Source organism: Limulus polyphemus, unplaced genomic scaffold, assembly GCF_000517525.1.
Source record: "Limulus polyphemus unplaced genomic scaffold, Limulus_polyphemus-2.1.2 Scaffold552, whole genome shotgun sequence".
Taxonomy (NCBI): Eukaryota; Metazoa; Arthropoda; class Merostomata; order Xiphosura; family Limulidae; genus Limulus; species Limulus polyphemus.
Window position 1 is genome coordinate 475,923 of NW_013666162.1, and position 19,017 is coordinate 494,939.

The 19,017-nt window shown below is 35.9% G+C and overlaps 1 protein-coding gene across 3 annotated transcripts in view; it reads right to left on the bottom strand.

The window, feature by feature from the left end:
• Positions 1-19,017, bottom strand: part of LOC106459050 (transcription factor 12-like) — a 69,789-nt gene that overhangs the window by 38,639 nt on the left and 12,133 nt on the right. For 2 of the 3 annotated variants that reach the window (XM_022385434.1, XM_022385433.1), the window contains exon 5: positions 16,889-16,921. In XM_022385434.1, the coding sequence (XP_022241142.1) occupies positions 16,889-16,921 (33 nt within the window). Of the gene's footprint in view, positions 1-5,544; positions 5,692-16,888; positions 16,922-19,017 lie in introns of those variants that run through there. The other variant, XM_022385435.1, reaches the window with a different exon arrangement.

The following is a 19,017-nucleotide window of genomic DNA, read 5'->3' on the forward strand; positions in this document are numbered from 1 at the left end:
AGCATGGTGAAATACATCAATCGAAAGGGTTTGATCTCTTGAGTCCAAAACTGTAATTAGATCTCAAATCGGTCAAGAGATGACGGAGCTATGAGGTAAAAATTTGTACTTTATAAAAACAACAGGAAAACTCAGAGCCATTCTAAAAAGATTATTTTACATAGCAAATGTAGGTTTCGGTTTTCATAACGAGGTGGTAATATTACAGCCATAAAAAAAAAAGTCCCAAGACTTAATATTCCGACAATATCGCGTATAGCGAGGTTTGGATTCAACTAAAAAATAATTGTATTGTCAACATTACCAGTTTTAAATTTTATATTTAAAAACGTATATTAAACTAGATGCATTATGTACTGAGTTAATTTTTAGTTCTGATCTACGTTGGTAGGTAGTAGCGGTTTGTTCAAAACCACCGCTAGAGTGGCTACGAAGCAAATAAACAACCTCTGTCTAGGTCAGTGTTGATGCACACGTGAATGTCAAGAAACGTGATGCAGGTGATTTCAGTTGGTTGAAAATGTAGCGTGTGCCTTACCCGTGAGAAAGGCCACCGGACACCACCGTTTTTAAAATGTATCTTATTAACTTGAACTCGTCAGCCAACAACACTGTTGTAAAATGAGAGAAAAACAACAACAAAAAACACGACTTCAATTTAAATCCTGTAACTGACTGACTTATACGATGAACGTCTGGTGTTAGAACTTAACCATAAAAATGCACAGTGGCCCAAGAGTTTTGTTATATTTAGATATAAACCGTTTACTGCAAGTGTTAGGTACGGGTGATGGAGAAATATATATATGTGTGTGTACTATTGCCTATATTTACTGTAACAAATGGATTTATCTCGGCGTGTTTTCCTTCACGATGTAATTCTAAGTTGTTCATCCTGTACACGTCATCATGTAACAAGTGCCGCCACGTGGACTTACTGGCTTCACTGCACCTGCAAGGAATATCATTATTAACCGCAGGTGTTCGGTTTAACTGGCTAACGTTGTGACCTACAACTATCAGTTGTCTTTCAAATGTACAATACTTGGTGCACATGCGTATAAACCGCAAACAAAATGCACGAAATAAACAGTGTCGTCCTAATGGCTGCATTATCACTTTACACAAATTTCTTTGATACGAACGAACTTATTGGAAAATTTTTACCAGAGAAATATAGTTATAATTTCAAAGACAGGGGGCATGTGGGTCTTATCTAATTGTTCTCCGTGGCTCAGGGGTAAATCTGAGGGTCTATAAAAAAAATAAAAAAAAATTGGTATTTAATCTTTGCGATGCGCAAAGTACAGATTGCGAATTGTACAACTCTGCACTTAAAGAAAAACGTTCCTACTTAGATAATATATATATATATATATATATGTGTGTGTGTGTGTGTGTGTATATCAAAGTAACTTTCCGAGCTTTCATACTCGGATTACGAAACAACAACAACAAACAAACGTATTTATAGATATTCACACAAGTGTACATAAATTTGAATTATTTCACGGACGAAGAAAAGATGCTCTTTTATTATCTACACTCTTAGATATCGGGAGTGTCACATTAAAATGCCTCCAAGACTGAAAGGGCGAGCGCGTTTGGTGACGAGATTCGAACCCGCCGATTGAGAGTCGAGTGTCCTAACTGAAAGAAAATAAACAACGATAGTCACGTGGCTTACCCAAAGTCCAAAAAGTAGTATACAATGTTTGTGATAAAATATTGAGCACCAGGGCCAAGCTGTCTTTGGATGACATGACTTCATTATTGTTACCTTGTCAAATATGAATGACATTTGTTTGTTGAATTTCGTGCAAAACTACCCAAGAGCTATCTGTGCCAGCCGTCCTCGAGTTAAAAGTGATAGATTTGACGTAAGGCAGCTAGCCAACATCACCCACCGCCAACTCTTGGGCTACTCTAATCGAATAGTGGGATTGACTGTCACATTAAAATGCCTCCAAGGGCGAGCGCGTTTGGTGACGAGATTCGAACCCGCCGATTGAGAGTCGAGTGTCCTAACTGCCAGGTCATGTCAGGTCTGAATGACCCACAAAAAGGGCCTTTAACAAAACTTTAAACTAACTTACATTCCAATAACGCGATGACGCCAAATGTGCCATTTTTCTGATCCCTTAGTCCGGGCTTTCAGGTAAACGAAAGGTACAAGAAATCGAAAATTTTATTATATTTGGTTCCATAAAATTTACCTTTATATTATGTTATAGTAAACTAAAACATTCACCGTAGTAACAAAAAAAAAAAAAGGTCTTTACGATATTCTTAAGTAAATAATGTTCTTTTAAGTATGGTAAAAGGTCCTGAGAACGATCTAAAAGAAAACCCGCACGGCCCCAAGCAGTCTATGAAAACGTTGCTCAGGGTAACAAGGATCGTAACCCATTTAGAGACGAACTGGTAACCTCTCCCTACCTCTTAAGGGCATTTCTTGTGATCGCCGGTTCCGTTCCTTACATTCAACAGTATCAGTGTTTCTTTGAAGAGAAAAGACTTATTTACGATCAGTACTAGAAAAATACTTCCTCTAGGATCAAATAGATCAGTAGGAGAAAAATACTTCCTCTAGGATCAAATAGATCAGTACTAGAAAAATACTTCCTCTAGGATCAAATAGATCAGTACTAGAAAAATACTTCCTCTAGGATCAAATATATCAGTAGGAGAAAAATACTTCCTCTAGGATCCAATAGATCAGTACTAGAAAAATACTTCCTCTAGGATCAAATAGATCAGTACTAGAAAAATACATTCTCTGCGATCAAATAGATCGGTATTAGAGAAATACTTCCTCTAGGATCAACGAGATCGGTATTAAAGGAATACTTCCTCCAGGATCAAATAGACCAGAACTAGAAAAATACTTCCTCTAGGATCAAATAGATCAGTACTAGAAAAATACATTCTCTACGATCAAATAGATCGGTATTAGAGAAATACTTCCTCTACGATCAAATAGATCAGTACTAGAGAAATACTTCCTCTACGATCAAATAGATCAGTACTAGAGAAATACTTCTTCTAGGATCAAATAGATCAGTACTAGAAAAATACTTCTTCTAGGATCAAACAGATCAGTACTAGTAAAATACGTCCTCTAGGATCAAATAGATCAGTACTAGAAAAATACTTCCTCTAGGATCAACGAGATTGGTATTAAAGGAATACTTCCTCTAGGATCAAATACATCAGAACTAGAAAAATACATTTTCTGCGATCAAATAGATCGGTATTAGAGAAATACTTCCTCTAGGATCAAATAGATCAGTACTAGAAAAATACTTCTTCTAGGATCAAATAAATCAGTACTAGAAAATACTTCCTCTACGATCAAATAGATCAGTAGTAGAAGAACACTTCCTCTATGGTCAAACAGATCAGTACTAGTAAAATACGTCCTCTAGGATAAAATATATCAGTACTAGAAAAATTCTTCCTCTAGGATCCAATAGATCAGTACTAGAGAAATACTTCTTCTAGGATCAAATAGATCAGTACTAGAGAAATACTTCTTCTAGGATCAAATAGATCAGTACTAGAGAAATACTTCTTCTAGAATCAAATAGATCAGTACTAGAAAAATACTTCCTCTAGGATCCAATAGATCAGTACTAGAGAAATACTTCCTCTAGGATCAACGAGATCGGTATTAAAGGAATACTTCCTCTAGGATCAAATAGATCAGAACTAGAATAATACATTCTCTGCGATCAAATAGATCGGTATTAGAGAAATACTTCCTCTAGGATCAAATAGATCAGTACTAGAAAAATACATTCTCTACGATCAAATAGATCAGTACTAGAAAAATACATTCTCTACGATCAAATAGATCGGTACTAGAAAAATACATTCTCTACGATCAAATAGATCGGTACTAGAAAAATACTTCCTCTAGGATCAACGAGATTGGTATTAAAGGAATACTTCCTCTAGGATCAAATACATCAGAACTAGAAAAATACATTTTCTGCGATCAAATAGATCGGTATTAGAGAAATACTTCCTCTACGATCAAATAGATCGGTATTAGAGAAATACTTCCTCTAGGATCAAATAGATCGGTATTAGAGAAATACTTCCTCTAGGATCAAATAGATCAGTACTAGAAAAATACATTCTCTACGATCAAATAGATCAGTACTAGAGAAATACTTCCTCTAGGATTCAATAGATCAGTACTAGAAAAATACATTCTCTACGTCAAACAAACTATGACACAAAGAAATTACAATATTTATTAAAAACCACACCTCAACTACACACAAGGACTAACTAACGTAACCGAGTTTAAACTTAAACCAAAACTGCCCTTAAGTTCGCCCAATATATTTGCTAAAATGTAACAAGTTACATCACCTACCAGTTGAGAATACCAACAAACAACACTAAAATGTAACACACATGTTACAATACTGTTGTAACGTATTCTATCATTGGGCGATCTCTTTTCTATTATTTGATAAAAATAATGCCAAGTTCACTCCATATAACGATAATGAATCAGTTTATATAATGGTTACCTAACTCACAAATAAACCTACTTGTTAAATTTCCTTTCGCTAATCGACCGATAACAAACATGTTAACTAATTCATTGGGTAACTAGATAAACGTGATAATTCTTACTACTTACACTGAACTGAATCACTCATTAACTTCTCAATACCTAACCACTTCACTGCTCTCGTATTTATATTGTACTCTTTAACTCTACAAACTATACAAAATTACTAGATACATTCGGGAAATTCTTAGACGACGTCATGACATGCTCCCTCCAGCAAGAAACATCTAAATCAAATTATTAAAAATATTGCTTACACCAATTCTAATATGTTGATGATAATAATAAAAAAGATTAAAACGTAGCACAGATGTTACAATACTACGTCACTTATAATTGGTATGCTATATCTTTTCGATTTTTTTGTAAGGATTTTTAAACTCGGTTTCTAAACATCATAAAATTCACAAGTTGACGGATGATGACTTCGCATGTTTATATTTTTCCCCTATATCCACTGATTTGTTTCGGAGATTCAAGCAAAGCTACCACCGCTATCTCTTTCTAACTCTGAACTGATACACTACTGGGAAAACGGCTAGTCAAAAGCATCCACTGCTGACTTCTATCTGATGGAATAGTGGAATTTCACCGTCACTCGTTAAAGCTTTTGGTCGGGCGTGGTTTAGTGGCTAGCCGTATATCACCGCATATTCGTGGGTCACGTTGCAGGAAAATGGTGTTTCGCACTTGGGGCCGTGTATCCCAAGAGTCCCCCGTGTAGCTTTGGATACAAAAAAAAAAAAGTATAAATAAACGAACCAACTAAAGGAATCTTCCATTGCACGTTGCAAAACATTGGGATGATTTTTTAGGCCTAACATCTGATGCGAAAACATTTTGTGAAAATACCACATTTCGACTAAAAGATGCACAGCTTGAGCGTGAAATGGATTTGATCTCCACGGTTTAAGGTCATCAATACCTATGTTAGGGAGGAGTGAAAGCCTTACCTGGCAGCGGAAGCCGTATGACATTCCGTAGCTACAGATAGCGTCCATTGGGTTCGGTGAAGCGTCGTTGCTCGCTTGGCGGAAATAACGCTGCGCAGGATTAGTGGAGGTCACGTTATCCCAAGGATACATCTTGACTCGGCCACGTGGTGGTCGTGACGCACTGCCCAGGTTGTGATGAGAAACAAAGTAGCATCAAAATCGAGCCGGGAACGGGCCACAGGACACCGTGGTCCTTTTAATGGATTATTCCAATCATGTTTTGGGGGAGCTGCAATCTTAACGAGCACCTACACGGAGTCTAACAAAAGACACTGATGGAAAGCGCGCGCCGGCTGCATGTTACTGATGATAGAAACGCACTTTACTAGGTTTATTCATTATATGTTGTGTATTTTTGCTGACGGTAAAAACGCGTTTCCCGTAATACGCTGTGCATATTTCTTTTCCTTCAGTGTTTGTGTGTCACGTAACTCTTCCTAAACCGCTGGTCACATCGACGTCCAAATGATATCAAACGAATAGTCTCGGTTCCGAGGTTTAAACACACGTACAATTTTTTACTCCACTCCTTGGTGAACCCGGGTATTTCCCGAAATCTCCTTCTCCTAAACTGCTGGACTCACCAACTTTAAAATGGTGTCAAACGAATCGTCTCGGTTCCGAGGCTTCCACAAACGTAAAACTTTTCACCCAAATCTCTTAAGGAACTCGGGTATTTTGCGAAACCACTTTTAAGGGGAGTCCCCGAAATCGCACCCCAAATTTGGCATTAATTTACATTAGAACACATAAATAAGTAGGCCTACTAATTATCGTTCGTAGCTTGGTTAAATAAATTAAACTTGTATTATAGCCGCCCTGTAAATGTAGGTAATAGGCCTGCGAGTTCGCTAGTTTTCTTGATAAAAATTTCAGTACACGGTGAAACTATCCAAGACTTCAATTCACTTTCACAAACGAAAGCTAAAACACGTGTGTTCTCTGTGTACAAAATAAAGACAAAGAGAACGTAACAAAACTCGGTGCAGGTCTTAGCAAGAAGCTGGGTAATAAGATATCAAAATCTCACATATTATACTGCACTTTTATGACATACACAATTAATACACACACACATTGTAATTTTAAATGTTATATTGAACTTGCCAGTCCGAAACAGAAGCGTTGCCAGCAATACAGGATGGATATATATTTAAAAAAAAGTTTTATCTTTTACGTAAATAATTTAAATGACTTAGATGAAAGTCTGAAGACAGTGGACCTTTTAGACTTTTTGGAATATTGGGGTGGTTGTTTGATCCCTCACCCGGCTACGCCTCTGGTACGAGATACTTAAAGGCGTGAGGCCCCAAGCAGTCGCTTGACCTGCTTATGTTAATAAAGTAATTCAGAAAAAAAAACCGGTCCAGTTAGTGACACAAGCAGTAAACCGTTATTAAACTCTAGAATGTGGTCAAAATGTTTGAACCCACGAGAACTTTTAGGTTCAAAAGTCACACACTTTACATCGCACAGTCACAGCAATCAGTCGTTTCAAATAAGGGACAATATATATATTAGGTGAGGTGTACTCCCGCAGGGTTCCCGAAAATTTTCGGTTTCAAGAGTAAATAAAACCAAAACTAAGAGTAACAAATATTTTTATTTCTTGCTTCTGAAGTTCATATGTCATGCTGTGATGTAGCCTACAGCGTGCATAATTCATGGAATGCGCACATTTTACTGACGTCACGACAGTACAAATTGCAACGATAAGCGTCACTTATATGACGTCATTTTACTGTCTACTCACTGGCTGACAGACAACACTACTGTATAGTGATGCGAGTGGTTATAAGTAACAAATATTTTTATTTCTTGCTTCTGAAGTTCATATGTCATGCTGTGTTGTAGCCTACAGCGTGCATAATTCATGGAATGTGCACATTTTACAGACGTCACGACAGTACAAATTGTAACGATAAGCGTCCCTTATATGACGTAATTTTACTGTCCACTGACTGACTGACAGACAAACAACACTACTGTATAGTGATGCGAGTGGTTAAAACAGGCGACCCCTTCAGGCAGTACAAATTGCAACGTTAAGCGTCCCTTATGTGACATCATTTTAGTGTATACTGACTGACAGATAACATACTACTGTAAAGTGTTGCGAGTGATTAAAAAAGGCGTTTCCTTCGGCCCCCTTTTAGAGAAATAATATCATATAATGAACCTCTTTTTCAACTTAAACTGTGTTACTAAATACTTATTAAAATATCAACGTACTTGTTTGTTCACAAGAAGATGGAACCACTCACAATGTTTCTAAACAAGAAAAAAAAACAGTAATAATTGAAAGATGCGGATTGGTTTGTTTTCAATTTCGCGCAAGGATACACGAGGGCTATTTGTGCTCGCCGTCCCTAATTTAGCAGTGATAAACTAGTGGGAAGACAGGTAGTCAACACCACCAAGTCTTGGGCTACTCTTTTACCAACGAACAGTGGGATTGACCGTAATATTATAACGCCCCGTACGACTGAAAGGGCGGGCATGTTTCGTGGGACGCGGATTCGAACCCGCGATCCCCAGATTGCGAGTCGAACGCCTTAACCACCTGGTCGTTTAAAGATACGGATCATGCTTCTGTCAGTAGTAATCTACAAAGTTAGAGGGCGTATCTCAAGAGTAATACAATAATTACTGCTGAAAATAAATAAATATTGTTGTACACCAGTGGGCCTTGTAGGTAATATCAGATGTCTTGTTGAGTTATAGTGGAAATTCTATTCATACGGCTGAAGAAACCGTTCTTTAGCAGCCAAAGTTAAGTTACTGTACCATTACTAATGACGTCACTATCGGTAGTTACTGTACCAGTACCAATGACGTCACTATCGGTAGTTACTGTACCAGTACTAATGACGTTACTATCTTTAGTTCTCATACGTTTGTTTCTAGCGCAACGTTACATAGTGGGCTATTCACGCTCTGTCCACCGCAAGTCCCGAAGTTTAGAGTTGAAAACCTTAAACTTACCGTTGACCCATCGAGGTGGGACGACGACAACCTCTCATGGCTAAAGTAGTCGTCTTCTGGTAGCCATAGTTATATAACTGTTTATTTGATTACAGATTTCAAATGAAAGCATTTAGTAAAAACAAAAGCATGTATTTTTCAGTAAAGATATCACTTAAAGGAAGGCAGCAAGTTTTTCAGTAAAGATATCACTTAAAGGAAGGCAGCAAGTTTTTCAGTAAAGATATCACTAAAACGAAGGCAGCAAGTTCTTTCAGTAAAGATATCACTAAAAGGAAGGCAGCAAGTTCTTTCAATAAAGATATCACTAAAAGGAAGGCAGCAAGTTCTTTCAGTAAAGATATCACTTAAAGGAAGGCAGAAAGTTTTTCAATAAATATATCACTAAAAGGAAGGCAGAAAGTTTTTCGGTAAAGATATCACTAAAAGGAAGGCAGCAAGTTTTTCAGTAAAGATATCACTTAAAGGAAGGCAGCAACAATAAAGATATACTAAAAGGAAGGCAGCAAGTTCAATAAAGATATCACTAAAAGGAAGGCAGCAAGTTCTTTCAATAAAGATGTCACTAAAAGGAAGGCAGCAAGTTCTTTCAGTAAAGATATCACTTAAAGGAAGGCAGCAAGTTTTTTCAATAAATATATCACTAAAAGGAAGGAAGCAAATTCTTTCAATAAAGATATCACTAAAAGGAAGGCAGAAAGTTCTTTCAGTAAAGATATCACTTTAAGGAAGGCAGCAAGTTTTCCTGTTCCTTTAGGAAATCTCTACTTTTTCTAAGCATTTATCGAGATCTTTACCACTCACATATTACTCGTTAAAGCCTTCCTATTCTTGTGCTCCAAAATTGACTATTTTCTCAGTCATAAAAAATTGTCAGCAACTACTAAAAAACATGCCTCATTTCCTTCCATAATTGTGATACGCCGTTAGGTGTTAACACGCAGTAATGCTAATTGTGATACGCCGTTAAGTGTTAACACGCAGTAATGCTAATTGTGATATGCTGTTAAGTGTTAACACGCAGTAATGCTAATTGTGATATGCTGTTAAGTGTTAACACGCAGTAATGCTAATTGTGATACGCCGTTAAGTGTTAACACGCAGTAATGCTAATTGTGATACGCCGTTAAGTGTTAAGACGCAGTAATGCTAATTGTGATACGCCGTTAAGTGTTAAGACGCAGTAATGCTAATTGTGATACGCCGTTAAGTGTTAACACGCAGTAATGCGACATTTATTTTGATATTTTAAAAGTGTTTGCAAGACTAACTGAATAGGAATAGAAGAGAATCTTTTTGCTTCTTAAAGCTGTTTTTTACCCCCGTGTGTACGAGATGCGACCTACAGTACCCCTACCCCACTCCCAGGTCCGCCGACAGAGGGGGGGGGGGGCAACTGCCCAGGGGCCCGGGCGAATGATACCTGGTTATGCCGCAAAGAATCTTTAGGCTATATCTTCATTTAATGATAAAAAAAAACCATAGTTTTTGGCTTTTCTTTGCATATAGACGCTTGATACATTAAGAACGACTGAAATAATAATTTGAGTAATAATTAATATGTATTAGTTACTTTATTAACGTTTTTACGGCTGCTGCTGTGATTTTGTCTGGTTGATGAGTTCGTTGCTGTTCTAATTTAGGATCTTCTTTTTAATAAATTCTTGAAAATGTTAAAAAAGAGAGAGAGAAAGGGGGCCCGACGAATATGTTTGCCCCGGGCCCCGTGTTGGTTCTCGACGTTCCTGCCACCCCCCCCCCCTAAAAAAAGGCTTCCCATATGCTGCTTGAAAAATGCTCCTTTCTTCCGATGGTCCCCTACCCTTTTAATGTTCTTTACACACACACATTACTACACTGAACATACTATTTTTATTCCAAACTAATATAACGTTAAGACCAGTTTCACTCTGAAACCATGTTTTAGTTACGTGCACACCCACATAGGCCTATAAAATATTTACTGCCGATAGTTAAAACTTCCACCGGAAGTGTCAGTTACACATACACACGTGAATCGTGGTTTTTAAAGGTTTTAGCACAGTTATGTCAATAGTCAAAACTTAACATAATAAATTCTTGTAAATTATTACGCTCTAGCTGAAGACTAAGTACGCAATCATAACATTACGTGCAAGTGTAAAAATTTGTATCATTTAATTTTTCGTTCATTTAACGGCACGAGTTTGTATCGATTTTTTTTTACAATAAAAATGTATATAGAGGGCACTAAATTCTCAAACAAAACTGAGTTGAGCCCGGACCATAAGTACCTAACAGATGAGAAATCCTGGCCTCCACCACTTTGCCAGGTAGTGTACATACACTTTTATTAACAGTTATATTCTGACTTTTTTTTTTTGCTCACCTCCCTCCAACTTTCCAAGAAAAATTAGGCATTCATGGTCTGGACTATAATCAGATATTACAAAAGTATGCAACAAAACCGTTTTGGGGAAATCATCTATTCCCCCAATAGTCAGATCCGTCCTTCGGGTTTATTGTAATCATCTGAAGTGTTTCAGAGTGGAAAATAATTAACTACCACTGATACAGAGTGTTTCAAAACAGTATTATTTATACTGAATATCTAAATCTCTTTTCTTTGAAAATGGGAAAGTTTTTATTTCTATTCCTTCTCTCTCTCTTTCAACAGCACGAGACTAGGGCCTAAACAGATGGTGATTACAATAGCTTCAATTACGGATAGCTTATTTGTTTGTTGAATTTCATGCAAAGCTACTCGAGTGCTATCTGCGCTAGCCATCCCTTTAACGTGAGAGACTATATTTTTCATTTAGATTTTGTGTGATTTTATACTAATGTGGATTAATTTGTTGTGGGGTGGTATCACTTATTCACGAAGGTATTTGAGCTAAAGGTCTGATACCAGTCAACCCTACATAAACAGGAATACCACTTGAAAAAAGGGCAAAAAAATAACGACATTAAGATTTTAATTTTCTTTTAGCAGCAACATGAGCATTTTATTCACAGTTTTACTTGGCCAGATTGCTATGCAACCCTCCCCCCCAAAAAAGTTATTATAGTTTTACTTATTAAGTTAATTTGCAGCATTAAAAGGTTGGAAAAATTCAACATTACAACGCTCCTGTAGTGAGAACTACAGGAAGGTTCTCGGGAGAAAAGTTCAGTCATATATTATGAGTGGACACATTCCTGGGACTGTATCATTTCTTCATCCATAATTTAAAAAGTCAATAAATCATAAAACTGAAAAATTAGTTGTCAATCACAGAAACCAAATAAAGATCCAAGTTGTCCAGCTTTGTGTAAAATTCAAAACAAAGAAAACCCAAGCTGTCGAGTTCTGTGTGAAATTCAAAACAAATAAAACCCAAGCTATCTACTTGCCAGATTGTAAGATGTCCTCCAAAGGTTACAGATACCAGGAAATCAAAGACATTGCCAAATAGCAAACTTGATGAGATGTAATCTAAAATTCATGCTGAAGATGTTTGGATGAGCTGCACAAGTCAAAAAGTACATAAAACGAGAGACAATCGGTTGATAACTTGGTGAAGAGACATTAAACAGAACTTCAAAGGCATCAACTCCTGAAAACAGATCAATGAGATCAGTACAAGATTAGGTATCGGTATCTGCAAGAAACTAACAAAATTCAAGTTATACGAGAAGAGAAGCTGGCTTCTCTTATGAAGGACCACATAACTTCGCTATGGAAGATAGACATTCGAGGCTGATGTAGATGTTTCCAGTGAGGTAATAGAATAGGACCTTTCCGAACCTCGCTATGGAAGATAGACATTTGAGGCTGATGTAGATGTTTCCAGTGAGGTAATAGAATAGGACCTTTCCGAGATAGACAAATTAGTGGAAACCATGGTTGAGAAGGCATTTCCAGAAAATAAGAAAAGCATTTAATATTTTAAACGCAAATGACGCGAAAAAGTGTGAGCTATGTTTTGAGAGGAAGTTGTAAGCAACATGACTTGACATACATGGCACATACAAGTTTAGTGCTTGACTATGTGTGAGGTGTACATAATCTAAAAGGAACTTTGGCCCACCAGAATCTTCAATGACCGCAAAGCCAAATAAAATGTTCCTTGAAAAGTGTTTATCCAAAATCCCATATGCAACAGATTTTGAGTAGGTACAAGCTGAGTGTGGGACTCGTGAATAATTCAACCCAGAGGTAGCTAAGTGGGTGGTTAATTGAGTGTGAGTGAACAAATGAAGTGATAAGTGATGATAAACTAATTGAACTGTCCATAAAAAGATGAAAATCAATACTGAGAGTGTGCATAAGACTAGCAAATAGTTTGGTTACACATGTAAACATAAGGCACTGAAGCGAAACTAAATTGGATGGCAGAGAACTTACAAACCATTCCCCCTGGTAAAAACAAGAAAATGTCACGAATAAGCGAGAATCAGAACGTGCAGATAAGCATCTTTGAAATCCACTTTTGCCATCCAAAAACTCTGATGAAAGAATTTCCATAACTTTCTCATGGTTTCCATCTCGAGATGAGGAATTTATATATATAAACATCAAGACAGGAAAAATGTATCACTAGCTAATAATCTCTTTTCTTAAGCATTATGAGAAGATGAGAGTAGAAAAGTTGGGAAACAGGAAGTAATGTTTTGAAAGCCCATTTCTGTAAAAGGTTTGAAGCTTCCTGATCCAAAAGTTGAACACAAACTGGATCAAAATGATAGAAAAAGAAACTGGAAGAGTTGAAAATGGAAAAAAGATGATAAAATTGGATAGAAAATCTGTTCAACCTGAGGATCTCAAAGCCAAGATGAACCACAAAGAAAGTATAGATGAAGGAATCACCTAAACAAAAAAAGTCAATGGTAAGCCAATCAAAAAGGTTTACAGGTACGAGCAGATGTAGTAACCGTCAACCAATAAAGGACAAACATTACTTGTTGGTCATCTTTTAGAATAACCAGCAGAAACAAAACGAGAAGTTAAAATCCCAATCAATTTTTGTTGGTGTGCTTCTGAATGTAAACCCACTCTAGGTAAAATACCTTTAAGACAAAGTAATACAGGAAAAAAAAAGCTTTTGAGGTTTGCTAAAATGATGAGGAGAGGCCAAGTACCTTGTAACACAACATGACTGGCTAATGTGTCAAATGAACATAACACTTATATGGCAACAGAAAAAAACATCAGTGTTACTTGCAGTTAATAAAGAACAGCAAACTAGATATATGATCTTGACTAAAAGAATCAGGAAAATGAGGATTGTTAATAACTGTGAAGAAGAAAATAAATCTCAAAACAAGACATATAATAGTGTGCAAGGTACAAAATTTCAATCGATCAAATTAAAAGACTACAAGGAGGATATTAATAATTTGATAGTTTAGAAAGTCATGATCAGCTACCTGAGGGTGGAAATAATAACTATTCAAGTACTGAATCATCTAAAATGACACTAGCACCCTCAGGTGCAACAGAAATTGGTTTTAGATTTAAAATAGAACATGCTCGAGAGAACAGAGAAATGAGACTTACATGGTTAGGGCTAGCAGAAAAATCCTGCTCTGCAGACACTAGAGGTAACAGGCCTGAGCCAAAAAATAAATTTTGTTCAAAATCATGTGGGGAGGGTGTTACACAAATTGAGTGTTCACAGGACTGTGAAACTTGCCAGACACCATCAGACATGGCCTGAATGTGTTGATCAGTAAGGGCTAACAATACAGCCATGGGACCACCCTGCTCATTACAGGCAGACTGCATGAATAAGGCCTCCAAAAAAGTTGTAGAAGTTCCAATATTGTTGAAAATAGTTGGATCCGAATTAATGATGACTTTCAAATGTATCGTAGCAAAAATAATAACCTGAATGTCAACAAGAAAATAAAATCATGGAGAATTACAAGTAAGTGCAATGGACACATACAATTCCTTAATCACATGTTTGTTAACAACATGAGAGCAAACTCAGTAAGCGGTTAATGTCTGTATTCAGGATCACAGTTTCGGGGGTTCGAATCCGGGTAATTCCACAAAAAACTTCTTCGTTGTGATGCATACAAGATGTCTGATGTAACACACGATGATAGGTTTACAAATTAACTAGTGAAAACATCATGAAAATAATAATACACATAATAAAGACCAGAATAATAGTCAAAACAATTATACCATTAGTGATACCAACACCTCGTCTCCATCATTTTACAAAACTATAGAAGTGGATTAGAGTTTGAGACATGATAACTTAGTTTGTTAGGACTCTTGCCTGGTCGAAGCTCAACTTATACCACACATAGACAAACTTTAGAAACCCCATTTCACTGTCCACTGACAACTAAAATTGTTTTGGTAAATTATTATACATATCAGCCTTTATACTTCATGGTTTTACATATCTATTGAATTACAAGAATCTACAAAGTAATTTTTCTGTAGTTACGTTATTAACACATTACATCCTTCATCTGTGCGATACAAATTTAACTATCTTCAATCCATTGCTGCTTATATTATACAAGTCTACGGACCTTGTATACAGTTTGGTTTTTATTCAGTTTCATGTAAACCATATGAAAGGTGGTATCTTTAAATGTAAATGTATTCTAATGGTATTTTATAGCTTGAAAACATTACAGGTTACCTAGCACAGACTTTTAGTCTGACAACTTAAAACAGGCCTAATTTTTTACATTTATGTATTTTGATTAAAATACTCAAATGTTGATCTTATAGTTTGTTAAGTTTTACCCAGACATTTATGTCATTATATTTAGTGGTTTCCTTAGTTAGAACTTTAAAGACTGCAAATACCTGTTAAATGGAAAGGTGACGACATTTCAGTTTCTATAGTGACGCATCAGTATAGAAGCAGAAATGCCACCTTCTCATTCAACAGGCAATTACAGTCCACAATAGTTCTCAAACCAACTGCGTTTAAGCTGTCTAAAGTTCTAGTCCATGATAGTTCTCAAACCAACTACGTTTACGCTGTCTGAAGTTCTAGTCCACGATAGTTCTCAAACCAACTACGTTTATGCTGTCTAAAGTTCTAGTCCACGATAGTTCTCAAACCAACTACGTTTACGCTGTCTAAAGTTCTAGTCCACGATAGTTCTCAAACCAACTACGTTTACGCTGTCTAAAGTTCTAGTCCACGATAGTTCTCAAACCAACTACGTTTACTCTGTCTAAAGTTCTAGTCCACGATAGTTCTCAAACCAACTACGTTTATGCTGTCTAAAGTTCTGCTGAAACAACATTTTGTGATCTCCTTTCTACATCTTATCTGGATAAAAATGGTTGTATACAAAATCCCACACTTCAATTTTCAAAGGGTTTTCTCTGCAAGCTACACTTATGTAAAATATCCACCAAGTCAGTAATATTATCATTTACTTTGCATCGAGATTACAAGGTAAAAATACAAAGCTATCATTAAGTTATTTACCCATTAATTTTCATTCTGTAAGATAAGATGCCTCAAGTTTAGAAATCTTTGATCATAAGTAATTATTATTCATACTTTTACTTAATATTTTTGCAGTTATCCGGTTCTTGAAGTATATTATATGATTGTTATGATTTTTTAAAGATCATCTCCATTTGCTCACAGAGGCTTGGCTAACTATAACTCCCACCTACAACTTCATTAAGATAACCGGGAGAGAATTGTACATAATATCTACATATATTCAACAATATGCTTATGAAGAGTACTGAATGGGATAAAATACAAGAAACATAACCTTAAATGTGTCCCAGAGTTTACAGTATCGCTGCAAACACATTTACTCTTAATAAATCTCTAACATTAAGTTTGATTAACAACAACAAAAAACTAGCAGGTGGTTCTCACAAAAATAAAAAAGACTGGAAAAAAAACTTCTTTCAATCAATGCAGATGCCAAAAATAAAAGATAATAGATAAAAAAGTTTTAATACAAATTTCAACTGTAGTGGAGATATTTTGTTTACTTAGTGCCAAGTTGATACACAATATTTGTTCTTACATTGTGAACTGTTAAGCTATCATATTTCTCAGCTTTGTCAAACTTTAGGGAAGAGAAACAATATTTTACTTCTGACACATTTCTCGTCATTGTAAGAAAATTATCTGTATACCCTCTAAAACCATAGTAAAACTTGGGTTTTTAAGTTACTATATCGAATAACTCGTATATCGACGGCAATTGTTATCTCAATACCTCGTATATCAATGGCAATTGTTATCTCAATTTTTTTTAAATGCAAAAAGAACTTAATTTAACTTTGTTTAAATTAAAATGCTAACTGTCAAAAAATACCAATAAAAATAAAAAGAATACTTACCCATTGGATACCTAGATCATCATTTTCCATTTCCTGTGCAATAAAACACACGCTTTATTAAAAATTAAAAATAATTACAAGCTTGTTGAGAAAACACTAAACGAACGTTTCTAAGCAAATATAACCTTTTCATAAAAAACAAAAGATTTGTGGCATCAATGTTCACGGAAATTTTCACTTTTGATTATTTAAAAACCTTATAAATAGAGCCAGAGTGCATGTACAAATTCACATGTGATGGCTTTTTAATTTCATTGTTTGTTTTGAATTTCGCACAAAACCACACGAGGGCTATCTGTGCTAGCCGTCCCAATTTAGCAGAGAAAGACTAGAGGGAAGGCAGCTAGTCATCACCACCCACTGCAAACTCTTGGGCTACTCTTTTATCAATGAATAGTGGGATTGACCATCACATTATAACACCCCCATAGCTTAAAAGGCGAGCATGTTTGGTGGGACGGGGATTCGACCCACAACCCGTGGATTACGAGTCGAGTGCCTTAACCACCTGGCCCAATATTAATTTGAAAGCATTGTAAAATGATCCAGCATGCACACACAAATTCATATGTAATGGCTTCTTAACTCAGATTACATCTTTATTTCCTGACTTGCATATTTTTTTTCAAGATTAAGTAATACTGTTTGTTTGTTTTTAATTAAACACAAAGCTACTCAATGGGCTATCTGTGCTCTGCCCACCACAGGTATCAAAACCCGGATTCTAGTGTTGTAAGTCCGCAGACATACCGCTGTGCCACTGGGGAGCAAGTAATACTGCATTAATTAATTTCTTCAACTAAGAATATTTAGTAAAATAATCTTTGAGACTTCAAATCAGGCTTCTTTAAACATTATTGACACTAAAGTACATAAACAAATCTGATATGTTATTGAAATTCTCAATGTACTTCTTGAACTTTGAAACTAAAATTATTTACTACAGCTTTTATATATGTAACAAATATTTCTATTATACTTAAACATGCACACTAAACTACACCTCACAATACTGGATGTTTATTATACTTAAACATGCACACTAAACTACACATCACAATACTCGATGTCTATTATAATTAAACATACACACTAAACTACATATCACAATACTCGATGTCTATTATAATTAAACATACACACTAAACTACATATCACAATACTCGATGTCTATTATAATTAAACACGCACACTAAACTACATATCATAATACTCGATGTCTCTGAACTAATATTTTGGTAAATTTCATCCTACAACATAAGTTGTTAGCCAAATTTTATGTAAACCTCTATTTTCTCTCATAAATATTTATTAAGCTAACTTAAAAAAAGTAATGTTATGTTAAAAAATCCTAGATTTCATAAGATAAAAGCAGTCATTACAGGTCAGTTTGAAATTTCTATCAACATGCCAAAAAAAGTTTCAAATTTATTCACAAACATAAGACTAGAATTATCACTAAAGATGTTTATTTGAAAGGTTTATAATCCATTCACTGCTGCTGGGATGTATATTTCCCAGTGTTCCCACCCCCTCACACTGCAACTGAGACAAATGTTTCACATTGTTGACACTGTTTATGCCCTCCTCTGCTGGGTCCAGGTTCACTATTTTTTAAGCTATCCGAGTCAAGCATATTTATATAGTAATTAGGGTTACTAATCACAGTTCTAGTGATGCGGGCACGGTCAGCACGCAGTTGTACATTCCGCTTATGCATCTTGTTGGTTACTGAAGAGTTTAGTGGAAAACATTGAGGGAAGCCGTATATCAACATAAGGTGGGATACCAATAAATACCAGTGGAAAACATTGAGGGAAACCACATATCAACATTAGGTGGGATGCCAATAAATACTAGTGGAAAACATTGAGAGAAACCACATATATCAACATTAGGTGGGATGCCAATAAATACTAGTGGAAAACATTGAGGGAAACCACATATCAACATTAGGTGGGATGCCAATAAATACTAGTGGAAAACATTGAGGGAAACCACATATCAACATTAGGTGGGATACCAATAAATACCAGCGGAAAACATTGAGGGAAACCACATATCAACATTAGGTGGGATACCAATAAATACTAGTGGAAAACATTGAGGGAAACTATATATCAACATTA